The sequence below is a fragment of the Marmota flaviventris genome, chromosome 1 (genome assembly GCF_047511675.1).
Source record: "Marmota flaviventris isolate mMarFla1 chromosome 1, mMarFla1.hap1, whole genome shotgun sequence".
NCBI classification, from domain to species: Eukaryota; Metazoa; Chordata; class Mammalia; order Rodentia; family Sciuridae; genus Marmota; species Marmota flaviventris.
Genome location: NC_092498.1, coordinates 161795512 through 161812829, shown reverse-complemented (window position 1 = coordinate 161812829; position 17318 = coordinate 161795512). Strand labels below are relative to the sequence as shown.

At 40.7% G+C, this 17318-nt stretch overlaps 1 protein-coding gene across 1 annotated transcript in view; it reads right to left on the bottom strand.

Moving 5' to 3' along the window:
• LOC114107192 (cadherin-related family member 3-like) overlaps nt 1-17318 on the bottom strand; it is a 56863-nt gene that overhangs the window by 22964 nt on the left and 16581 nt on the right. The window contains exons 4-8 of the mRNA XM_027954547.2: nt 8856-8950; nt 5353-5460; nt 4099-4295; nt 2172-2349; nt 379-541 (exon numbers count right to left, since the gene is read on the bottom strand). Coding sequence (XP_027810348.2) covers nt 379-541; nt 2172-2349; nt 4099-4295; nt 5353-5460; nt 8856-8950 — 741 coding nt within the window. The remainder of the gene's footprint in view (nt 1-378; nt 542-2171; nt 2350-4098; nt 4296-5352; nt 5461-8855; nt 8951-17318) is intronic.

Below are 17318 nucleotides of genomic sequence, written 5' to 3'. Positions count from 1 at the left end.
GAAAGTTTAGAATCTCCAGAGGGTAGATAGAGGAGGAACCCATCAACCACTCCCAAAGCCAGAAGAATAAGCCTTCACCACGCATGGAGTCACACAGAATTCTCTCTAAGGAAATCAGGGTGTTTTTTCAGCTTCTGATTTCCCCAGCTAAATAGGAAGTAAATTATTTTGTGCTCATTATAAACAAAGAGAAAATGAGGGCAGACAAGCAGCAAGATAACGAAGGATTCATCCAAATGCCTTCCAGCAAGACAGCAAAGGAGTTGAGAATTCCCCTCTGCGGTCTCAGCTCCTCTTCCAACTCCATTCCAACTGTGACCAAGAAAGCCTCTCATCTCCTTGGGAAAGCTCCCTGGAGCTACAGTAGCTGGAACTTACCCGGATGGAATGTTCAGCCTTTGGCACTTGCTCAAAGAGTTGTCCAGAACCGACTGGGCCTGCACTTGGAGCATAATGGATTGCATTAGGAGGCTCATCGAGGTCATGACACGAGAGTTTTGCAACCACGGTGTCTTTCGCAATCACCTCCTGGCCTGTGTACCTGTTTTATTGTTTAGGAAGAAAAAATCATTTTAGATGGACATTCTTCAGAAAGGTAATGCTTTCCCATATCTGCTAGTATGGGGGGGAATGCCTTGGTGCAGATGTCCCCCTTTATCCTGGAGCAGACAGAGCAGTGACTTTGGTGAGACTTCCTGCTTTGGGGAGACTGTTCCTTTCTTCACCCCAGTGGGCCCTTGCTTGGGATGGGCAGTTCATCGAGGCTTGCACAGGGATCTCGCTTCCCCAAAAGCTTCCTCTCTCTAAATTCTAGTCATCCTTTGACAATCTTCCCTGTTCCCTGATTACCCACAAGCCTTTCCTCTTGACAACTAAAACACAGCACGCAGGACTCAGTTGTCTTGTTCCGTGTGTGTGTGTGTGTGTGTTACTGTTGTTTTCTTATGTATGATTATATTCTACCTGACTAGGTAGAACATCCTTACAGCAAATGATCGTGACAAATACTCATCCCGTCACCTCCAGTGCTCTGGGTAGGTGTTTAATTAGTCAACTATGATCCTCCTGGAGGAAGGAGAAGGAGATGAAGAGAAGAAGAAAAGATTTCATTTTTGAGTGTGCCTAGTCTTGTACTAAACAAATTCCAAGCACAGATCAAATTTGATCCTTAAACAATGCCATGAAGTAGGTGTGATCATCCCTATTGATAAATTAGAATACTTGGGGCCCCCATGGGACCCCAAAAGGTAGGCTAAATTTTTTTATTTTTTATTTTTTCAGAAATACAGGGGATTGGGCTGGGGATGTGGCTCAAGTGGTAGCGCACTCGCCTGGCATGTGCGTGGCGCTGGGTTCGATCCTCAGCACCACATACAAATAAAGATGTTGTGTCTGCCGAAAACTAAAAAATAAATATTAAAAAATTCTCTCTCTCTCTCTCAAAAAAAAAAAAAAAGAAAAGAAAGAAATACTGGGGATTAAACCAAGTGGTGCCCTACCACTCACTGTATATGTCTCCAGCCCTTTTAATTTTTTTATTTTGAGATAGGATCTCACTAACTTGCTGAGACTGGCCTCAAACTTGTGATCCTCCTGCCTCAGCCTCCCAAGTTGCTGGGATTACAGGCATGCCCCTGATAGAGTAAGTTATGTCATTTTAAAAAGAAAAACTGTCCCAGTGGTTCAGGAGGCTGAGGCGGGAAGATCACGAGTTCAAAGCCAGCCTCATCAACAGTGAGGCAGTAAGCAACTCAGTGAGACTTTGTCTCTCTATAAAAAAATAATGTATATATTCAAAAAAGGCTTGGAATGTGGCTCAGTGGCTGAATATCCTGAGTTTAATCACCAGTTTAAAAAAAAAAAAAAACTGGAGATTAAGGACTTAGGTAAATTATCAAGATCACACAGTTAATAGCCATAGTACCAGAATTCCAAGCTCAGGGCTATGACTCTAAATCTCTAGCCTGTATCATTTGCTAACTGTCAGATTTTGGAAACCCAGCTTTCAGTCATGAACAGATCAACAGGTCATTTTTTGAGGACCATGACATAATGCTAGACAAGAGTCAACTTCATGAAAAACCACGTCCAGGTAGCCAATAAACACAGCACTGCCTTAAACCACTCTGAATTCTTGCCCCTGTCCATCCCCCAACCCCATCTTAGCCCACCTAATCAGATATCGATCACAGAAAGGTGCGTTGTCATTAATGCCACGAATATAGGTCGTCACTGGAATTGCTGCACATCTCTGGTCACCATCACAAGCCTTAATGGAGAAGGACTGAACTCTTGCAAAACCAGCTGTCTCCACATCCAGACGGGTGGCAGTAACCACAGTCCCACGTTCTGTAACGACACAGCACATCTTGCTCCAACTGGCCCAGGATATCATTTTCAAAATTACTTTATTATATATGTAGCTATGGAGAAGATAAAGTGCAGATTCTGCCCCATTCGTTAGAACTAAGAGCTGATTCAAAGCGCAGGCACGGTGTTTAATTATTGATGCCAAAATGTACGGTTCGTATTAGTTCACTTGTAGCAAAAACAAAACTGGTTTTGGCTTCAGGGAACAGAGAAGAGTCTCTGGAAGAAGAGCCCCTTATTTTAGGATGTGAAGCATGTGTAGGACCAAGAAATGGTAGTGAATAGGAGGAGATTATTGCTGGAGGAGAGAACATCGTAAATGGATAAAAGTACTGGATTAGGACTCCTTAAACTCCTATGGACAGGTCTTGAAAAACTAGGGACAAGGCAGCAGTCTAGTTGTTAGCTTGTAGAGTAATGGACACTCAGTCACAAGGATCAGGATGAGGATGGAGAAATAGACAAGGACCAGAGGAAGCAGTATCTCCATGGTGAGACAGGATGTCCCGATTGCCACCCAAGGGCAAAGGGAACATCTACAGGGAAGGAAAATAACTCAATTTGACTTCTAGGAAAAAAAATCATTCTAGCTCTTCTATGGAGATTCCTGCAGGCGTTCGAAGTGAGAACAGAAACCCAGTTAAGAGGATCTGCACAGAAATGCTGGTGAGAGGGGATGGTGGCTCTCGGTTGGGGCTCTACCAAAAGCAGAATCTGAGATGAGGATTGGAGTGCAGGTCCTTCATTTGGGAGGTGACCCAGGGCAACGCGGCATGGGGGAAGTGACACAGGGAAGACAAACTCCCACTAAAATGTGCATTATTAAGCAAATTACCACTGTAAGCAAATAGAGCTTAATATCACTGGGGACCTCTGGGAGCCAGTGCAGAACACACAGTCGAAATTGGATCGTGCCAGGGCAAAGAGCTGGAATGTTTATACGCCCATCCCATTCGTTGGCTGGGAGCTCCCAAGGGGTAGAATTTCTCCATTATTTTCAACCTGCTGTGGGAGGGACTGGGGAGAGCAGCTGTCAGAACCCAAATAATCCCTCAAGCAAAGAAATCTAGATATTGGCAATTGGAAGCCAGGCTTGCTGTTCTAAAATGTTATAACCTAAGGAGATATGAATGGGACGATGACATCATCTGCCACAGTGGCAAAGCCAGCCTCCAGCCCTAGAAGCACCCAGAGATACCTTACAATCTGACCCGCCCCCCGGGGCTCAGCCACTGCTGATTGGATGAGACGCAAGTGTCGCTACTCTAGGAAGTCCAATCAGATTCTCCCTCGCACACATACACAAATTGACCTTGGAGCAGAGAGAACTGATTAGATGACACGTGAGTGACCAGGTGTAGGAAGTCCAATCAGAGTCTTCCTAAAAAAAAAAAAAAAAAAAAAAATTGACCTGGAAGCCGGGAAAACTGAATTAGATCTCAGAAGATGAGCTGGAAGCTGGAAGAATAAGTCAAGTGAAGGTCAAAGTCTGCCCTTTTGTGGCAGTAATGAAGAGCCACGTGTTATCTCATAAGTGAACAAAGAAATACGTCTTGCAGAGAATTATTCAACAGGCGTGTATGAAGCATATACTGCATGCTTCATATTGGGGCTCTGGCAATCATCTGTACCCTCAAGAAACAATCTGTGGGGAAAATATGCATAAAAACAGGTGACTGCAATTGTATATGATACGACAGAATTTGCTGAGAACAGTTGTCAACCCACCTTTATCAACTGCAAAGTAAACATTCTGTGGATCTAGTTCAAAGGTTAAATCTCCCAAGTTATCTTCATCAGTTGCCTGGCATGCTCCAATTGTTTTCCCAATTGGGATTTCTTCATCCAGTGTGATGTTGGCTTTATTGTGCTGAGTTGAGTTTATAGAAGTAACCCTCAAGACAGCGTTTTCAATACTGAATAAACTTTTTTAAAAAAAGAAAAGATGAATAGAGTGGAATTTGCTTGTTGTCTTTTCTATAACTTACAATGCTAAAGGAGTAGGGGATTAAAGATAGTAGAGATAGAAATGGAAAGAATGTTCACGACATTGATAGCTGACTTATTTATTGAGCCCTTACCTATAGTTTAAACAAAATTCTAAGCACGTTTCATGAGTTACCTCATTTTTATTTCTCACAGCAGCCCTAGGAAGTATGTCTCCATTTTACGGATTTAGAAACAGAATTCAAGAAATTAAACAGCTTTCAGAAGTAAATATTAAGATGGCTGAGACAGGACTTGACCCCCAGGCCTGTTTTGCTCTAGAGGTTGCACATTGATCATTGTTGGGGGGGAGGTTGTTGTTGCTTGTTTGCTTGTTTGAATGAACCCAAGGGTGCTTAATCTCTGAGCCACATCCCCACCCCTTTTTTTACATTATTTAGAGACAAGTTCTTACTAAGTTGCATAGAGCCTCTGTAAGTTGCTGAGGCTGGCTTTGAACTTGCAATTCTCCTGCCTCAGCTTCCTGAACCACTGGAACTATAGGCATGTGCTACAGTACCTGGCCAATGCTGCTGTTCTGATTCATGTATTCATTGTGTAATGGAAAAATCAGGTTAACTACCATACCCATCACCTTAAACTTACCATTTCTTCTGTAGTAAAACTCAGCTTCATAGAATTGCTGCCCCTCAACATAGTTTTATAAACTCTCTGGTGATAATATTAACCAGAATCTCCCTTGAGGGCAGTGATAGATAAGCCAGATGTCAGAACACACTGCACAAAAACATCTTGTTCTGTTGCAATTACATTTTATCCTTTAAAACTACTTTACTCTCAATTTTTAAGAAAGAATTCTCCTTGGCATCTATATCTTAAGTGGCTGTCTACATTTTACTTGCTTGTTATTCTTCTCTCCAAAAAAAAAATAAATAAATAACAAAATAGAAGAAGAAAGAACACAGAAGAGAAAAACGACATAATCAAATTCAATTTTCAAGGCCAAATACTATGTTTTACATTTTGTTTCCTTACCTGCAGGTAAGACTGGGGTCCTTATTGTTGACATTGATGAGGAAAATCTTTAGATTTCCAGTGGTAAAGAGTCCTCCAGCATCAACCACTTTAATAACAAGTGAAAAACTAAAGGCACAGTCACAAGAAACACAGCTGAGATTTTATAGTAACAAACAGGCTTTCTCAGAAATAGAACCTACTGTGTTTAACGGACTGGCTATAACAATTGATTTTATCTAGTTAAAATGTTGGTCAAACCATTTATTTTAGTGATCGGAAATGGCTCATGCTTTTGTTAAGAAACAAACTAGTCAAATTGGTTGAAGGGGCAGACGTGAATTTAGAAAATTTTGGCAGGGGGGAGACCAGGAATTGAACTCAGAGGTGCTTTACCACTGAGCCACATCCCCAGGTACCCCCTACCCCCTCTTTTTTCAATTGTTTATTTTGAGCAGGGTCTCATTAAGTCACTTAGGGCCTTGCTAAGTTGCTAAGGCTGGTTTTGAACTCTTAATCCTCCTGCCTTAGCCTCCTGAGCCACTGGGATTACAGGCTTGAGCCATAGTAAAAAAAAAAAAAAAAATGGAATTACTTAGCATATGGCTATTGGCTATGGTTCTTTCAAATGTTGTTTTTTTAATATGGGAAACTGACAGAGGCAAGGAGAAGATGTTATGAACATTTTAAAATAATTTAATAACTGGGAGATATTAGGATGATAAGATAAATAATAGATTTTAGGTAAAGATGCATACAGGTTTGAGAAATGAGAGTAGTGAAATGAGGAAAATTATTATTTCCTCATATCCATAAACTGATATCTCATGATCTAGTCTCCCAATTTGCCCTGCACCATCCAGGTTTTAGCAACAAAAGTCCCACATCCCAGGAAACTCCTCAGGTCCTGGGCTAATGGAGAGAGTTGGTTAGAGTTAGTTACCTTCTCAGGGGAAAAAAAAAAATCTGTTTTAACCTGAAATCTACTCATATTTGAAATCAAAATGGCTACTTGTTCTTCTGTTTATAGTAAAAAATAAATAAATAAAACATTTTAAAAATTAAAAAAACAGTTCTCTCTTTCCTCTTCCTAATTTTTCCTACAAGAAGTTGATAAATTTGAGGCAACTCTTGACAAAACCCACCAAATGGATCTGCTTTTAAGAGTAAAGACATTTTAGCTGGGTATGGTGGTACAGGCCTGTAATCCCCATGGCTCAGGAGGCTGAGGCAGAAGGTTTTCTCGAGTTCAAAGCCAGCCTCAGCAACTTAACAAGGTCCTAAGCAGCTCAGTGAGACCCTGTCTCTAAATAAAATATAAAAAAGGACTGAAGATGTTGCTCAGTGGTTAAGCACCCCTGGTACCAAAAAAAAAAAAGGTAAGGACATTTTAACAATAATTCTTCTGGGAAATCAGAACTCTGAGAATAGGAGCAATAAGAACTGGGCAAGATTCCTACCACTAAGGAGCTAGAGTTCCATTTGGTCTCCCGGATGCTGGAGAGTTAACTCCAAGGGAGGATAAAGGTAAGGAGGCGCCCTAATTCTTCCATCAGGATTTGAGCAAGTAATTTCATTGCCCCCAAAACTCTTTTCAAAAGAAAGAATTGACAAAAATCAATGAGGCACCCAAAATTTTATTTATTCCCACTTAAAGGTCAGCTCAGTGGCCCAGAAGCTCTGAGGATAAGAAGGAAATTGCAGAATTCTGTGATTTCTGTGTACAGAAGTCTGGTGAGAATGCCTCACAAGCTTTAGCCAAACAGCTGTTTATCCTAATTCTGCAATCAGAGTTTCAATTTTACAGTGTCAGAGTCTCTGATTTCAAAGACACTAAAATTTTTTTTTAAAAAAAAGTTTTCATATTTATGTATCAAGAAAAAAGTTTGTTTCATAACCTCCCTTTAATGACTTTGACTTTTATTTGATACCAAATCTTAAGATTTATAAATATCTTGAATGTACATAATCATTTTTTCCATGAATTATACCAGGCCAAAAAGAAAAGAAAAAGGAAACTATAAAGGACATTATTTATTATCCCTAGAGCTGTTTATAAGATCAGATAATTCACTGGGCATGGTGGCACACACTGTAACTCAGCGGCTAGGGAGACTGAGGCAGGAGGATCACAAGTTCAAAGCCAGCCTCAGCAACTTAGTAAGGCCCTAAGCAACTCAGCGAGACCCTATCTCTAAATAAAACATAACAAAGGGCTGTGGATGTGGCTCAGTGGTCGAGTGCCCCTGGATTCAATCCCTAGTACCAAAAGAGTGTGTGTGTGTGTGTGTGTGTGTGTGTGTGTGTGTGTGTCCGATAATTCAAAAAATTATTGGACATGGGGTAGACTTTGGGATCAAGGATGATTTCTCATGGTATGAAGATAATTCAAATTCAGGCATACTTCTCTGCTGACATTGTGGGGTTGGCAAAAGCACATATATGTCACTTCCACATTCTGAACCTCTTTTACTGGGAGATCATCCATATGGCGTGTGGGCACCTAGTCTCTGCTGGGACTTTGCTCCTAACGATGCTAACTCAGGATATATTTCTTTCTCAGCTTTCTTAATGGAGAACAATCTCTTGTGAGATTTAGGAGCAATTTGATTGGAATGCCTGAAAGTTTCATTTCCTTTTCCTGTGATGCACTTTGATGCAAAATGTATAACTAAAAAGGGTGGTCATAAAAATCATTGTAGAAATAAAAATAATAACTTTAACCAGTGCCTACCCCTTGGCAGACATGGAGGATACAAGAGAAGACGTCCATGACTTAAGTTTCCGAATATGTTGATCACACCCTGAATGAATTCTGCAATCCAGGTATCCAGAGAGAGGTTCCCTCCCACTTCCACCACAGTTTGAAACATCACCACTGAAATAATGTTGATGTTTCACTCTGAAGAAAGATGGGCAAAGCAGACAGATGCCAGTTGCCAAGTCCAGCACCTGTATTACAATGGTGCAATTGTAGTTCAGTATACTGATTTTTTTTTTTTTATGATAGTACTGGTGATGGAACCCATGCTAGGCAAGTGCTCTACCACAAGTTACATCCCCAACCCTTGTTATTTCATTTTGAGACAGGGTCTTGCTAAGTGGCCCAGGCTGACCTAGAACTCACCTCTTGCCTAAGCCTCTCAAATAGTTGGAATCACAGGCCTGTGCCACCTCTGATTTCATTTTTTTTTGGTACCAGGGATTGAACCCAGGGGCACTTAGCCACTAAGCCGCATCCCCAGCCCTTTTTTATATTTTATTGAGAGAAAGGGTCTTGCTAAGTTGCTTAGGGCCTCAACAATTCACTGAGGCTAGCTTTGAACTTGCTCTTCTCCTGCCTCAGCCTCCTGAACCGCTGGGATTGCAGGAATGTGCCAGTTCTGATTTCATTTTTAAGACATCTCCAAGGCACCTTTATTTTGGGGAGTATATTAAGACTGGATGGGGAGAAATATTTCACAACAGAGAAATAGGAACCAAAGGACCCACATTACCAGTGAAAACCCAGGAGCACTCTTTACCTTCTGGTTTCACTCTCAAAGTCAAAGCCCGATGCTGTAGAAATGGTCCCGATGCTGTCGATTGTGAAGCCAGAACCCTCCGGGGAAATGAAGTACTGTTTTATTGGACAATAAAGAGAAAGAAAAATATTGGAACGATATAGCTGATTCCCTAGAGAGATTCCTCACGCCACCAAGTACTGGGCCTCAGCTGCTCACTTGCAGCCGGCTCTATACGGGATGGATGCTCAGTAAATGCTCACTATGATGAAGGAGGGGGAAGAGGAGCTGGAGGAAGAGGAGGAGGAAGAGGAAGAGGAGGAGGAAGAGGAGAGGAGGAAGGAGAAAGGAAGAGGAGAAGGGATGGGGAGGAGGAGGACCCTGTCTCTAAATAAAATGTAAAAAGATGTGACTCAGTGGTTAAAAGCACCCCTGGGTTCAATACCTGGTACCAAATAAATAAATAAATAAAAAGAAAAATTAGTTGCATTTAGAAAAGCATGCTGACTCTCCCCTGAGAACAGGGATAAATGTGTTAGTTTATTAGTGGTGAGGATGGACATTTTTTTGTGTTAAGGATCAAGATGTGTAGAAAGAAAAAGAAATGAAATACTGGAACATCTGTTCCCCTGACTGTATGTGACAGTACAATGTCTTATCAAGGCACTTTTCATTCATACTACCTTTCAGTGATTCTATCAGGTGCTTCCAATGCATCGTCTTTTGACTCTCATAACTCTATGTCACAGGTACTGATATTATCCCATCTCACAGATAGGAACGCTGAGGCTTAGAAGATTCAAGAGGTTTAGCCCCAGCCTGAGAGTTGAGTTTTCTGTAACTTCGTCTATTGCTTTTCTGCTCCCTGTATTGCATTTGTAAGGGAAAGCTCTTGCCAAAGAGGAAAGATAAGGTCAGGGTTTCTAATGCAGGTGAGAATCAAATGATTACAAAAAGCCAGGGTAAAAAAAAAAAAAAAATCCATGAGAGGATTAATATTGGAAGTTAATTATACCAGTGCTACTGACTTCATCATTATATATACCCAGAGATAATTTAATAGAGAAGATTAAACCCAGGAGGATTGCAAAGTAAGTACCCAAAAAAATCATTTGAAGAAATTAGTGACCTTTAAATTTATTGATTTTGTCATGAATCATCGTGTTCTGATTAATTTAATTTACACCTTCCCTTTCTACCCATATAAATAAGATGGAATTGATCTCTGCTGTTTCTGTAGAACAATGTAGAATATTAGTATTCAGGAACTGCCGGCAAATCTATCACATATTTACTTTTAGGGGCAAACACAGGAATAATGGTGTCTGCCTCATGGAGGAAAGACGGGGATGATTGGTAGTTAAATTACCCGGGAGTGCTCACAAGCCCAAGGTCTGGTTCTATAAAAATATATATGATTTTTTTTAAAAGACTCCCGCTTTTATATTTGCAACAACTCAAAATTCAGAATTCCAAACTTAATTTCAGCATTACACTGTTGTGAACAACTGTTTGAAACCATGCACCCTGCGAACTACATGTTATGAGGTTTGATTTTTCACAAAATGAAGTATTCTTTAAATTTAAAAAAGAAAAAAAAATGGATGGCACTGATATGAACAAACTCCTTCGGAGAAGCAGGAGAGGTTTGGAGATGGCGGTTGCTAGGCAGCCAGGACCATCAGTAGGAAAGCCACCTAAATGAAAGATGTCCCGAACAGGAAAGCAGCTCACAGGATGAGAAATTAACTCTCTGGGGCCAGGCAACTGAAGATTCATTGTCACGGCGTTTGTTTTGTTGTTCCTCATTTTCTCGGTAATGACACCATCGACTAGAAAAGAACAATTTCAGCCATCAAAATAACAGTGGTGTTAGGCGCAGTGGCCCACGCCTATAATCCCAGTGGCTGGGGAGGCTGAGGCAAGAGGATCCAGAGTTCAACTTAGCAAGGCCCTGAGCAACTCAGTGAGACCCTGTCTCTAAATAAAATACAAAATAGGGCTGGGGATAGGGCTCAGTGGTCGAGTGCCCTGAGTTCAATCCCTGGTACCCACCCCACCCCACCCCCCAAAAAAATAACAGTGGCAACACTACTCCCAGGTCCTGAGGCGTAAGAACAAATGAGGGGTTGGGGAGGCAAGGAGACTTCAGTCCTTCTGGAAGGACTTATCTTCAGAATCCACTTTATTCTCTTCTCTGAAAGGGCTTGTTCGGGACTATTTGCTCTCACAGTAGCTCAAGGATTGGAAATATCAGAACCTGCCCTTCAGGCCAAACAGAGTAAAGAGAGTTCAGGCCTCAACAACTCAAGTCTCCTTTGAGAGCAGGGACTTAGAAACAATGACTGAATTCTTCAGGGCTCTCTGCACCATTAAAATAAAAACAATAATATCTGTGATGGGGACCGGTTGTTCTGATTGTGTGCATTTTTCTTGAATTATCTCACTCAACCTTTTTTTTTTTTTTTTCATACCAGGGGTTGAACCCAGGGGGTTACCTTTTTATATTTTACTTACAGACAGGGTCTCACTGGGTTGCTTAGGGCCTCTCTAAGTTGCTGAGGCTGGCTTTGAACTTTTGATCCTTCTGCCTCAGCCTCCTGAGCCACTAGGATTACAGGCCTGTGCCACTGTCCCTAGCTATCTCATTTAACTCTTGAAATGATGCTGAGATTGGTACTCCTCTTAGTCCTACATTTCAAAAGAGGAAACCAAGGCTTGCAAACATTGAAGAAATGGCTCAAGAATACAGATCTAGTCTTCCTGGGAGAAAAGAAAGATGTCTATTATTTTTTTAATTCTTTAAAAATTTTATGTATTTATGTATTTATTGGTATCAGGGATTGAACCCAGGAGCACTTAACCACGGAGTCACATCCCCAACCCTATTTATTTATTATTTATTTATTTAGAGTCAAGTTTTCACTATGTTGCTTAGGATCTCATTAAGTTGCTGAGGCTGGCCTTGAACTCACAATTCTCCTGCCTCAGCCTCCCAAACCCCTGGGATTACAGGCGTGCACAAAGGCTCATGGCTATTTTTTAAAACATTACAATTGAACCTACTTTTTAAATGTTGCAGGTGGAGACTAAAGAATCTACATGGGTGAAAACATAATTATGGAGCAGCTCAGTGTTACTGTTTACAGAGGAAGAGAAGAGAGGGAACTGAGGGGAGAAAGCGGGAAGGGAAAGACCAGGTAGTCTGAAATGGAGCCCTGAGAAAACTGAATATCACAAGGCCCAGCGGAGGAGGATGAACCAGGAAACAAAACAAGAAAGCATAGTGAGAAGGGCAGGAGAGCCAGGCACGGTGGCACATGCCTGTAATCCCAGCCGGAGGATCATGAGTTCAAAGCCGGCCTTAGCAACTTAGTGAGGCCCTGTCTCTAAATAAAATATTAAAAATGTGATTCTGCAACATGCACCCTCGGAGAAATGATGAATTATGTCCCATCTATGTATGATATGTCAAAGTGCATAAATGCATTCTACCGTCATGTATAACTAATTAAAACAAATTTTTAAAAATTTTTTAAAAAGGGCTGGGGATGTGGCTCAGTGGTTAAGTGCTCCTGGTTTTAATCCCTGATACCAAAAGAAAAGAAAAAAAAAGGTAGGAGAAAAATTAGGAGTGCTTACTATCACAAAATAATATTAATATTACCTAATAATTATTGAGTGCTTCGTGCCTAGTACTTTACTTGCATTACCTCATTTAAGGTAGAACCTAACAATAACTCTATTATACATAAAGAAACAGAGGGACCGAGAGCTCTACCAGGATTCCAAAGAGGGTCAAAGCTCGAGTCCTCTCCTAAGGTGGCTAATTACAAGCTGTGCTGTTCCATGTCTACCTTGGTTTGACCCAGGGAAGAAATGGCTTTCTTAGGAAGAATTAGTACAGAGTGTGATCCGGACCGACTTGTTTTCAAACAGCCAAATATGTTGTGTTCATTTTAAAGCAAAAAGATTGGCTAATGATTTTTGATCTGCTACAAAACCTTTTATTGGAGAGGTGCAGGGTTTTTTTTTTTCTTTTTTAAATCATTATTATTATTATTATTATTATTATTATTATTATTATTTGTTCTTTTTAGATATATATGACAGTAGTGTTTTGTTGTTGTTGTTGTTTTGTTTTTGGTACTGGGCATTGAACCCAGGGGCACTTGACAACTGAGCCACATCCACAGCCATATTTTATATTTTATTTAGAGACAGGGTCTCACTGAGTTGCTTAGCACCTCACTAAGTTGCTGAGGCTGGCTCTGAACTCTCTCGATCCTCCTGCCTCAGCCTCCCAAGCCACTGGAATTACAGGCATGTGCCACCACCCCCCAGACAGTAGAATGTATTTTGACATATTATACATACGTGGAGTATAACTTATTCTAATTAGGATCCCATTCTTGAGGTGTTACATGATGTGGAGTTACATTGGTTGGGTATTCATAAATGAACATAGGAAAGTTGTGTCCCATTCATTCCACTGTCTTTCCTATTCCCATCCCCCTCCTTTCCATTAATTACCATTGTCTAATCCAATGCACTTCCATTCTCCCCGCCCCTTACTATGTGTTAGCATCTGCATATCAGAGAGAACATTTAGCCTTTGGTTTATTGAGATTGGCTTATTTCACTTGGCATGATAGTCTCCAGTTCCATCCATTTACTGGCAAATGCCATTATTTCATTCTTCTTAATGGCTGAGTAATATATACACCATATTTGAGAGATACATCATTTAAGAAGAGAGCTTCAAAGTATAACACAGATAAAACTCCAGACACAGTAATTATTGTAGAATAGGCTTGCATGTTCATCCTAGGGCTATGCAAAAAGTACTAGCACTTTACCCTGAGCATTTGCTAAGACAGAAGTACCACGGATCTTGTGCATGACCTTAAAAGTTGTTGAGGTTTCTCATAACATCTTGTTACTTTCCTCCAAAGTATAAGAGCACTCTCTTACATTCACTTTATAAGCGATAGAAATAGTTTTCCACTTACACACTTCCACAGGACCGCTAAGAGCCCTCAATCTTCTTAAAGCAAACTTCTTTATGATTCTAATACATTATCCCAATATCTAGTTAATATACCAGCCCTCGAGCTGGTATATCATGTGCAATTCAGCAGTTTGCTTCAGCCACCTTAGTTTTGAACATGTGTCTTAAGGGTTTCCCCAGAAACAGCCCCTGAGATGAAAATGTATGTGCAGGTGATTTAGTAAAAGCTTCCAGAAAATTGGTGAAGACGGAGAAGGGGAGGAAATCAAGCAAAAGTGCAATGATCTCAGAGTCCCAGGGAGACGGTTTCAGGAGTCTATGCTAAGCCCCAGAGCTGTCAATCAAGGAAAGGGAAAGAGATGTAACTTCTCAGGTACCTCTTGCTCTTTCAGCCTGTAAGAAACACACAGAGATGTTCTATGGCTGAATAAAGTAAAAGCACAGTGGAGGTGGTGGGAGCCAGATGCCCAACAGGAAGAAAATGGTGAAATGGGATCCAACAGGATGTGGGAAAAAGTACCACTGCGTATGTTTTTGTCATTTTTCGGGGGGGGGGGGGGGGTTGGTTTTTCTCTGGAAGGGGGTTGCTAGGAATTGAACCCCAGGGGCACTCTACCACTGAGCTATAACCCTAGCCCCAGCTCCAGCCCCAGCCCCAGCCCTGTTTATTTTTCATTTTGAGAAAGAGCCTGGCTAAATTGCTGAGGCTGGCCTTCACCTTTTGATCCTCCTGCCTCAGCCTCCTGGATTTGTAGGATTACAGGCGTGAGCTACCACACCCAGCTAAAACTTCCTTTGTCACAGAAGCTGAAATAAATATTTGGTTGAATCATGCTAGAAAGCAGAGTTGGTCCCTACGTTTAGAAATCAATTACCTTAGATGTAACATTTAATTTTGCCCCATATGCTTTGATAAACTGATAGAAACTGGGATTCTTTTCAACTCTGAATTGATTGGTTAGGGCTACCCAACGCATTGTAGGCAGAAAAAAAAAAAAAAAAAAAAGGTGATCTCAGGGTGGAGAAGTGTCATATTCAATTAGTGATGCCTGCTACCAGCAAGTGAGAAGGCATCCCAGGACTGTCAGGAAAGGTGTTCAAGATCCTATTAAAATGTTCAGGGAGTTTTTAAACTGAGGGGCTTTGGCAGCTGTGTTTGCTAAAAAAAAATTCCACTTGATTCTATTGTTGCATTCAAGGTAAAGAAATGTGGTAACATTTAGCATGAATTACCTTGCTATTTTCCCATTGTCCCAACAAATGTTTTCAGGAATACTTTAATGAAACAAATCCTCCTAAAAAATAATATTTTATTACAATTCTGTTTTTAGTCTTGCAAAAAAATTCTTTTTCAACATGAACAACAAAATATTTTTGTTCTGTCTTTTCCTTGTTGGGTCTTCAACAAAGTGGTGGCTTTGAACAGACCAATCTTTGTTCATTGGATTTCTGCGAATGGGCTGAAATTATTGACTTCTTTATACACATCCCTTCAATAATCATGCCCAGGCACATTCATCTCTATAAGACAATAGCCTTAACATTTAGAAAATACCATCAGAAGCCAGCGTAGTGGCACACACCTGTAATCCCAGCCACTCAGGAGGTTGAAGTAGGAGGATTGCCAAGTTAGAGGCCAGCCTCATCAATTTAATGAGACCCTAAGCAACTCCGAGAGACTCTGCCTCAAAATAAAAAAAATATTTATATATATAAAGTCCTGGGGATGTGACTCAGTGGTTAAGTGCCTGTGGGTTTGATCTCCAGTCCCAAAAAATAAAAATAAAAAAAGAAAGAAAAGCAAGCATCATCAGAATGTATACACTTGTAATTTGTAAAGCAAAACTAGTAATAATGTACGCTGAATGCTCAGTGTACATTGCCCTTTGCAAGATGACATAGCAATGGGGTGACTACTGGCTATGAAATGTTACAAACTCGCATGCCCTCTTGTGGAGAGTGTTGCAAGTTTTGCAATTATAAAGAAACACTGCCCCAAAAATATATGTATTAAGAGCAACATTGTAGTTTTCTCCCATCCTCTGCCTTTTGTGTGGAGAAATGAAGACATTTCCTAGAAAATTAAAGCTTTTTTTAAAAAACCCTTTCGCCCAATTACATATCTAAAATTGTTTCTTAGTTTGAATAACTCAGATTAGTACCTCCATGCTCAAATTCATTTGGCAAGCCTATGACTAAACTACATGATTCATCACATTCCAGAATTTTTCAAGAAATTTTATAGTGTATGACTTAAACTCCCCCCCGACACACACACACATTCTTTCTCTTTTGAAGTGGGGTTCCGGTCGAAGACCAGGACACTAGGTACAACTCAGAAATGAAATGAATCCTTTCAATGATTCTGCAAACACTTCTTTTTGTTTGTTTGTTTGTTTGGTACCAGGGATTGAACCCAGGGATCCTCCTGCCTCAGCCTCTCAAGCTGCTGGGATTATAGGCATGCACCACCACACCCATCCAAACACAGTCTGCTGTGATGAAGACCAGGGCCCACTCACTGCCTGGTTATGTGAAGGAAAAACACAAAAACACATAATACAATTTTGTAAGAGCATGGAAATATCCATCATACCACAACTCAATTAGGTAAAAGCACGTCATTGCTGTGTTAACTACATTCAGCAGCTCGAAGAATGTTTTTAGTAGATGGGAACATTTTTCCTTTCCATAAGCGTGAGCAAAGAGTTGTGTAGGCAGGCAACACCCAGGTGAGGTGATGTCATGTGAATGTCAAAGCACTCGGTTGTTTGGGTGGCTGTTGACTTTGCACAGGTTAATCATTGCCAAATCTTCATTTTCTTTCCCTGAGTAGTCTTCAATTATGGATTCCTGGAGGATGACCCTCCTACACACACAGACAAACACACGTTCTCCCTCTTAACACTGAGCACAGCTGTGGTTTATTGTTGTTGTTGTTGGCTTGTTTTTTGTTTTTTGGTTTTTTTTTTTTGGTACCAGGGATAGAACCCAGAGGTGCTTAGCCCCTGAGCCCCATCCCCAGCCTTTTTTATATTTTATTTAGAGACAGGGTCTCACTGAGTTGCTTAGGGCCTTGTTAAGTTGCTGCAGGTGGCTTTGAACTCATGATCCTCCTGCCTCAGCCTCCCGAGTTGGATTCTAGGCCTGTACCACTGTGACCTGCATAATCAATCTTTTTTGCTTCTGGACAATAAGTTCCATGAGGACAGGGATTTTTGTCTGTTTCATTCACTCCTAAAGCCCTGCTGCTTAGAACATTATTCGGCACTAATAAGTACCCAATAAATAATTCTTAGTTTGGCAAAAAAAAAAAAAAAAAATGTCACTGTTATTTCCAACCTCTTTGCCCATGTCCCCTTAGACAGTGTCTTTTTCCCATTTTATAAACTGCAGATGAAGCCCAGTTCTCTATGCATATTCTTTTTTATTTTTATTTTTTGCATTTTTAGGGGTACCAGAGATTAAACTCA